The 8,438-nt window shown below is 36.7% G+C and overlaps 2 protein-coding genes across 2 annotated transcripts in view; both read left to right on the forward strand.

The window, feature by feature from the left end:
- The window catches only part of LOC107720470 (agglutinin-like protein 10), a 14,325-nt gene extending 10,717 nt beyond the window's left edge, over window positions 1-3,608 (forward strand). The window contains exons 10-19 of the mRNA XM_016528189.1: window positions 1-157; window positions 316-510; window positions 635-733; window positions 976-1,114; window positions 1,197-1,456; window positions 1,677-1,874; window positions 2,021-2,119; window positions 2,443-2,581; window positions 2,659-2,871; window positions 3,148-3,608. Of these exons, the coding sequence (XP_016383675.1) occupies window positions 1-157; window positions 316-510; window positions 635-733; window positions 976-1,114; window positions 1,197-1,456; window positions 1,677-1,874; window positions 2,021-2,119; window positions 2,443-2,581; window positions 2,659-2,871; window positions 3,148-3,194 (1,546 nt within the window). The 3' untranslated portion in view covers window positions 3,195-3,608. The remainder of the gene's footprint in view (window positions 158-315; window positions 511-634; window positions 734-975; window positions 1,115-1,196; window positions 1,457-1,676; window positions 1,875-2,020; window positions 2,120-2,442; window positions 2,582-2,658; window positions 2,872-3,147) is intronic.
- A 2,446-nt stretch (window positions 3,609-6,054) lies between these two features.
- The window catches only part of LOC107720486 (uncharacterized), a 12,042-nt gene continuing 9,658 nt past the window's right edge, over window positions 6,055-8,438 (forward strand). The window contains exons 1-3 of the mRNA XM_016528205.1: window positions 6,055-6,124; window positions 6,391-6,426; window positions 6,602-6,860. Coding sequence (XP_016383691.1) covers window positions 6,082-6,124; window positions 6,391-6,426; window positions 6,602-6,860 — 338 coding nt within the window. The 5' untranslated portion in view covers window positions 6,055-6,081. The remainder of the gene's footprint in view (window positions 6,125-6,390; window positions 6,427-6,601; window positions 6,861-8,438) is intronic.

Genomic DNA, 8,438 nt, shown 5'->3' on the forward strand with positions numbered 1-8,438 from the left:
CCCTCCCAACATAACCACCAACCAGACTCAAACACGCCCTCCCAACATAACCACCAACCAGACTCAAGCACGCCCTCCCAACATAACTGCTAACCTGACCCCAACACCATCAGGCTCTAATACCTTGACCAACAGCAACATCAATAATATATCACTAGTAAGCCCGTCTTCTTGCTTAAAAATGCAAATAATAAGAATTCTGACTGTTGAAGTGAAAGTTGCTTTTAAAGGATAAAAGTTACTTTTACAAGTTATCTACTATACCCAGCATTTATGTATTTGTTTGTATTTAATTTTACTTCTTGTTCACTGCAGGATATTCCTGGCAGGGATAACTGCAGGAGGGATAGAGCATGTTTCTCTGCTCCACCTACCTGTAATCCAGGTGCACAAGATTCCTGCTATTTCCTTTCTGCAAGAGGAGTAAGCGGAAGTGCAGATAATTTTACCTTTGAACTCAGTGGCGAGTCAGATGGTTACATCGGAGCGGGCCTCTCTCGAGACAGCAGTGTAAGAGATCAAATCCAGTTGTTTTTTCAATCATGTTTCTTTTAATACAATCTAATATTTAAGCACTGTCATTTTAAACCTGAAGTATGTTTCCCTGACTAATTTTAACTTTTCACATCCTCAGGGTCAAGGAGCCACTGTCTATTCTTGCGCCAACGTCAATGGTGCACTGAAGTTCTTCCGTTCCACACTGAACAATCAAAGACTGGCTCAGGATAACACAGTAAGACCCATTTTCAGAGATCCTTCTGTATAAATAATACTATGCCAATTTTAGCAAAGGATATTCTTCACAGTAAACAATGTAGTAGTATATGAAAACAGAAAATGGTACTATCCACACAGGTCTCAAAGGTTGCTTCTAAAATATGTGTAAAGATGCAATAATGCATAAAAGCCAATTAAAATATACTGTAACATACTAAAATAGACTTTCTCAGTAATAATATTTCTGTCTCGCTGCAGTTCATCCCTGGAAGTTTCCGTGGTTCGGTGAATAGAGGAAAGATTCAGTGCATTTTCAATGCTGCAGGTCTCGGCAGCATCACTCGTGCGGCAACCCCAGATACTTATGTCTTCTTTTTAACAGGCAGTGTCTTAAATGGTGAGTGCAACACTGATCAAGTGACATATATTTTGTTTTGCAACAGAAGTAAATCTTACTCCTCAATTTACTCCTTTTCCAGGTTCTCTGGATTCTCCAGTCAGTAGACTGACCACAAATGGGTCAGTGGACTTAAGCAACCCTAACAGCACAGACGTTTCAGTAATAATACCCAGTACAAATTCCACCACAACAGCACCGAACACCACCGCATCTAATTCCTCTGTAGCATTAAACACCACAACGGCCCCGAACACCACCACATCTAATTCCACAGCATCCTCAAATACCACTGCATCTACTGCCTCTGGAGTATCTACAGCTAATAACGGTACAACAAATGTAAGTGGAAACAGACTGGCAAGCCAGTTTTTTGTTCATGGATATGATTGTGGTGCTTTTTTGTGGTGCAGGTGAAGTAAAGCCAGTGATGTTAAAAGCTATTGTGTTTTGTTGGATGGCAAATTGCTATAAACTGATGAGTTTACTTAAGATTTTATAAATTTCTTAAATATGAATTCCAGCATTACATTTCATGGCTAATGTGCACGTAACATTGCAGGAGAAAGTCACCAAGGACAACTGTAAGAAGGACAGGGCATGTTTCTTCACTCCAGCCAACTGTGATCCATCGAGCGCAAGTAGCTGCTTTTTCACCTCCACAAGAGGGGTGAACGGAGACTCAGACAATCTCACTTTTGAGCTCAGTGGAGATGCAAACGGTTACATCGCAGTTGGCCTGTCTCGAGACAAGAAGGAGGTCTGAAAAAGATCAAATTTATTTCTCATATATGTCCACGTTTACAAAAAAAGTAAATTCCCTTTGTTAAGAATGTGATTTTGGAAAAAAAAAAAAAAAAATCTCAGATTTGGATTCTCAGACTTATTTACCTTTCCTTCTCATAGGGTGATGATGACACCGTCTACTCTTGTGCCAATGACAATGGCGTGGCGAAGTTCATTCGTGCCACACTGAACAACGCCATTCTGACTCCGGACAAGACTGTAAGACTCCCTTTTACAGAGCATTTTCTTCATTGCCAAGCTTTGCACAAAATATTCTTGACTACAAATTATGTGGTAATGAACAGCAACAGGGATGGCTTTAAAATACAGTGTTTTGAGACAACTATACAGTAGAACAGTAACAATGAAAAACAGTAACAGAAACAATGCAAATGTTTGTTCGACAGCAGTGAGTGGAAAAAAAAGAAGAGAAACCCAGAGTAGAGCTGAAGGATTTATAGAATGCTTTGAAGTGGACGGAAACTTCACTCACTTTGACCCCTACTTTGCAGCAATAAATTTGTACGTGTTTTTTCTTGCAGTTTAACCCTAGATCCTTCCGTGGCTCTGTGAGCGGCACTAGGATTCAGTGCATTTTTGTAGCTGCAGGTCTCAGCAGCAGCACCCGTGCGGCAAACACAAATACTTTCCTCTATTTCTTCACTGGCAACTTTACAAATGGTGAGAGCGACACTATGAACGAAGACCTAAAAGGGATTTCAGTTAGTAGCAAAATTAAAATGTTTTCATTTCCACAGGCACTCTGGGGTCTCCAGTCACACGAATGTCTACAAATTCATCGGTTGATCTGACCAACACTAACAGCTCAGACGTTGCCATAATAACACCCACTACAAACACAGACTCTAATACTACCACTATTACCGTTTCTACTACTGCGACAACGACTACTAAATCAAAACCTGCTACTACAGCAGGGAGCAATGCACTGCATCATGCTGCATCACAGGGTAAGAACTCGATACGGTTACATCAGGGCAATGTCTCTAGTGTGTTAAAAAAAAGAGTGACACAAATGACTACTCTTTAGTTGCTAAATGCTCTTATTTTAAATGTATTGGTGCATGATATGTATTTGCACAACAGACGGAACAGGTGTACAATACAGGAAAGTTTCTGACCTCTGTAGCCTATAGATGTAGTATCATTTTTGAATCGTGCTTTCCAAGAGTCAGTTAGCTGAGCAAAAAGTGTATGATAGTTTATAATTCTTCTTTTCTTTTCAGCTGCTCTGGTAATTCTCTCAGGGATCCTTGCAGTCCTCCTGTTGTAAGGATGCTGCCCACACATTTGCTTTCTGAAACTGGTCGATGAGCACTGGACGCTTGATGAACCCAACGCCAAAGTATATGTAATTCAGCATATTTATAACTGTGCAATATAGCGACTCTGGGAACAATGAAGAAAGGAGCTGAAAATATAGGGAAGAGGGCAATACATCATTTATTTAATCTGTGTGTTTGTGTGAGAGAGATTGTGTTTATGAATGTATTTTGCGAGCGTTAGTGTTTGTATTCTGCTAATGTACTGCTATTTAAAATCAAGCTCCTGCACAGAGAGGGCTGATAAAAATTATAATCAGTCTATTCATTTAATTGTGCATGTGTGACACCATCAAGTTGCTGAAAATATCTAAGATAATTGTTTTTAAATGTATTAATTTATTCTTACTTATACCTCAAACTATTGATTGTTTTAAATAAAGTTTTAAATGAAGTCAAATGTTCTTTTCTTTCTTTTTTTTTTTTTAAATATGCATAAAATGTTCAAGTAAAAAATGAAACTGGTAGATCAGTGTTTGGACTAAAGGTTAAAGTGGCAAAGAACAAAGCTAAATGCAAACAGCATGCATAGTTAGGATAGTAAATTAGTGAAACACTTCCCATATTGTTGGTCAGAGGCTGCACATGCAATCAAGCACTACGTTTTTTTTAAGAAACATTTATGACACTTGGAATTAGACGCAACATGGACAGGTTGTGACATTCTCTCATGCTCAAAAACTATGAACAAAACCCACAAATCGATCAAGCATGTTTATTTTTAAATGATTAATCATTTTAGTACTGTTGGGTCACAAATTGTGGACCGATAAAGCGCTTACTATTCAAATCACTTTAAAGGGGATGCAGTGGATTAAAAATATTTTAAAACTGTTTTTTTTGTCTTTGCATTAATGAAATGATGCAGAAGCAACCATCTGTTTTCTACCATCCCTCACGGAGAAACAAATGGTGTAGAAACAATTCTTACTAAGAAATTGGTAGTCAATTTTACATTTAATTATAAAGTAACACTGAATTAAACATGAAATTTTGAAGTAGAATTATTGTAATAGTATTTTCTTTTTTACTCCAATAATTTTTTAATTCAACTTTGACATTTTTTTTTTTCAGTGTTCTGATATTTTGATGAGTGTTTTGTAAACGTTATAAAAAGAACAACTTAAAATACAGATGCTCTACTGAAGAGAATAGGACGATCATTCAGATTTGCATATCGGTAGAGCTATACTTAAGGCTTAAATATTCAATTTTAAATATCCTATATTATTCTTGTTTTGATTTTTGGTCAAACATCTGAATATGTTATCTTCTGAACACTAACAGTATTAAAAATACACAAAGTACTTAAGTACTTGCACTGTAAAAACCTTTGTGGGTGAATGATTCCAACGCTTCAGTGGATCAACTTAAAAGTTTATCATCCAAGAATAGTTTTTGGTCTGATTGCAAACTCACTGGTCCTTTTTGATCATCAGCATGTCACATTTCATTCATCTCTATCAAGTGTCATTTTCTTAGCTTCTTTCCACAAAAAAATGACATCCACATTATTTACATAGGCAAAAGAATGTACGCCTAGTCAAACGAACTGCACAAACAAGTGCATCAGGGGCAAGAAAAACACTGAGCAGACATTTGTAGAAATAAGCAAGTAAGAATTGTAGCAGATTAATATTGGTGGAGCTTAAAAATGAAAAATGTAAAACACATGATGAGCTGTTGCTTTCGAAGCTCAAGATACCAGTACAGATTCAATCATAGTGTGCTTCCTCACATGCTCGTGCTCTTCTGAGTAAGCAATTTGAGAACATTTACATTTACATTTACATTCACGTTCATGATTTTTTGGAACAGGCTTTCTAGGCAAATGACTCGAAGAAAACTCAGTGAATAAGAAAAATATTCTAAGAAGTGAACAGCAGTAGATGTAGAGGCAAATGGCAAAGAGGGGCAAATATTTACTACATTGCTATATGAACAACTAAAGATTAAATATCATCAGAAACAGATCTTCTCCTCATGTCAGAACATATGCAGGACAGTGTTTGTGTGCTTTCAGGTAGTTTTGACAGACAGATTTCATGCATAAAACAACAAAATGCAAATGTATGTTGATCTTGAGATGTCCATAAGATGGGAAAGAAAAGACAAATTGAAACATGGCAGGTGCAACAACATGCAGTAAGACAGATCTAGACTGAGAAACTCTCATATGAACCACTTCTGTTGCACCGTTATGATTTTTTGTTATTTCGGAGCTTGACAGCTTCAGTTCTCATTCACTTCAAAACCTCATCCTTGGTGTTTCACTGAAAGAAAGTCATACAAGTTAGAACGACATGGAATAACGACACAGTTTAAGTAAAAATGTGGTGGCACTGAATTTGAATACAAAAGTGAATACAAACCTTAATGTAGTTCAGGAAGATTGTCCCTCAGTTTTCTCTCAGGAGAGGCCAGCTGACAAACAGTTTGGTGGATGTTGCTATTGCTGTTTACATGTAACATTCAATGTAAGCATGTCAACATGAACTTCATCCTTTGACTTGCTTCAGATAAAAGTGTCCGCCACAATTTCAATAGCATTGATATTTTGATATCATTAATCACTAAACTGAATTTGCAAGTTATCATTATTTTCAGTGAAAATGCGTTCACTTGTTTTGTTACTAAAAGATGGAAAATACTGTATTTTTGTGTGTTTGTGTCTGTAAACATTTTTCCAAACATTTTCTCTCTAGTCAGAGATAAAAGTGGGAGGAGAGACAGGATCATGTGACTCTGATGTAACGTTAAACTAATGTGTTTCTCTCAGGAACAACATTCATTCAAACTTACTCAAATGAAAGCAGAAAGAATCACGAACCACCTGAAATGAACTTGAGGGATTTCTACAAGAGTCTGTCGTTTTTACTGGGTAAGTAAAACACAATCTGTTTAATATCTTAGTGATCTAAAATCTGCTTTCAGCTTCATCTTTCAGACAGAGAAACACTTAACAGAAGACCCTCAATTACAATTTAATGTGTTATTCTTTTTTTAATGTTATCTAAATACCCTTAAACATGCAACAACTGGCATTTTTTTAAAAGTATAAATCTAACAAAATACAGGGTTATAATCATAAGAAAAAATAATTTACGTTCTAAATACTAAGCATCATTCTGTGTTTCTCATTTCAAGGGTTTTTCTCGGTTCAAACAAAGGCAGTAAAAGAAGGTGAGATTTTGTGAATTAAACACTATTGCATCTTTTGTTAGTGAGTTTGTGCTGCTGTGAAACATTTTCAGACACATGATGAAAACTCATGGACTTAAATAGCCTGGCAGGACTATAAATATTTGTAAAAAATAATTGCAATTGTAAATAAGGTTTTCTCTTGAACTTATTCCAGTGAACATAGCAACATGGGGAACAGCCGATCAGTCGACATTACATGACCACTGGTATGCCCAAAATGCTCTGGATGGGAAAAGCAACACATGTAGTTGCACTACGACACAAACCAACCCGTGGTGGAAGCTGGATCTGATGAAGACGTTCAGCGTGAACAGAGTTACCATCACTAACAGACTCTACTGCTGTAACAGCTGGATAAACGGGGCAGAGATTCGGATTGGAAATGTTTCTTCAAATGTTTTCAGCAACCCAGTGTGAGTCTCTCTGATATATTCTTATAGACAGATTCTGGCCAGTTGGTCAGTAGCTTCATAAATACATACATACAGGACATATGTTATGTGGGGAGGAGGGGAGCTCTGTGGCAGAGACGTAGCAGCCATTTTAAAAGTGGGGGGACCGCTGTCAGGTGATGTGACCCTCAACGGCCAAACAAATTATGTACATAATACACAAAGTAAGTACATTCATGTTCATATAATGTATATAGAATACCAATTGCCGTGTTTAGAGCACCCTAATGGCAATTTTGGGAGACTTGATATCTTACAGGAAGTAAGACAGCTTACAGGGACCTATTTTTTGTGATATCATACTCATAAACCCTAACTCTAACCCTAAATTAAAAATAACTTTTAAAATTGTATTTAACAATTTGAACATAAAATGAAAAAAAAAAAGATAATAATAATTATATATATATATATATATATATATATAATTATTATTATCTTTTTTTTTTTCATTTTATGTTCAAATTGTTAAATACAATTTTAAAAGTTATTTTTAATTTAGGGTTAGAGTTAGGGTTTATGAGGATGATATCACAAAAAATAGGAAAAAAAAAAAAAAAAAACTGCCTTAAAATAGACAATTCTCTTCTTTCAGCCTGCCTTTCCTACAGACCAGCTCAAGTGAAGAACATAGCTGGAATTAATTAAAGTACTAAAATATGAAAAAGTATGATAAGATAAGTATTCGGCGCAAACTTTGTGTTACGGAGCCGACGAGACGAGAGGCGTGCGGATCCATATGCAAAGCTTTATTCTAGAACATAGTCAAAACAGGCAAGGGTCAGACAATGGCAAACAGGTATATTGAGGGCAAGACACAAGAGTAGTCCAGTGCGTGGGCGTGGTCGATCTCCGCCGACCAATGTCCAAACAGGGTAATCCAAAGGGTTAATCTGAAACACAGGCTATGGTTCAGGTGAGGGGCAAACAGTATTCGAACAGGGCTAAGTACATTCATGTTCATATAATGTATATAGAATACCAATTGCCGTGTTTAGAGCACCCTAATGGCAATTTTGGGAGACTTGATATCTTACAGGAAGTAAGACAGCTTACAGGGACCTATTTTTTGTGATATCATACTCATAAACCCTAACTCTAACCCTAAATTAAAAATAACTTTTAAAATTGTATTTAACAATTTGAACATAAAATGAAAAAAAAAAAGATAATAATAATTATATATATATATATATATATATATATAACTCCGGCGAACAATGTCCAAACAGGGTAATCCAAAGGGTTAATCTGAAACACAGGCTATGGTTCAGGTGAGGGGCAAACAGTATTCGAACAGGGCGAGACAAGAGGGGTAATCCAGGACAAGCGATAATCAGGAAACAGGCAATCAGGAAACTAGACGTGACTAGACTTAGACAACTAGAAACTCAAACTAGGACCGGGAACTGGCTCTGTAAAGTAGCTATCGACTAGGGTAGCGATATGCGTTTACAATACTCGGCAGTGAGAGAGAGGAAGTCCATGGCTTATGTAGCATGTCTGATTGGATTCAGCTGTGTGTGTGTAATCAGTGCA

This window comes from Sinocyclocheilus rhinocerous, unplaced genomic scaffold (assembly GCF_001515625.1).
Source record: "Sinocyclocheilus rhinocerous isolate Xijiao unplaced genomic scaffold, SAMN03320098_v1.1 scaffold691, whole genome shotgun sequence".
Taxonomy (NCBI): domain Eukaryota; kingdom Metazoa; phylum Chordata; class Actinopteri; order Cypriniformes; family Cyprinidae; genus Sinocyclocheilus; species Sinocyclocheilus rhinocerous.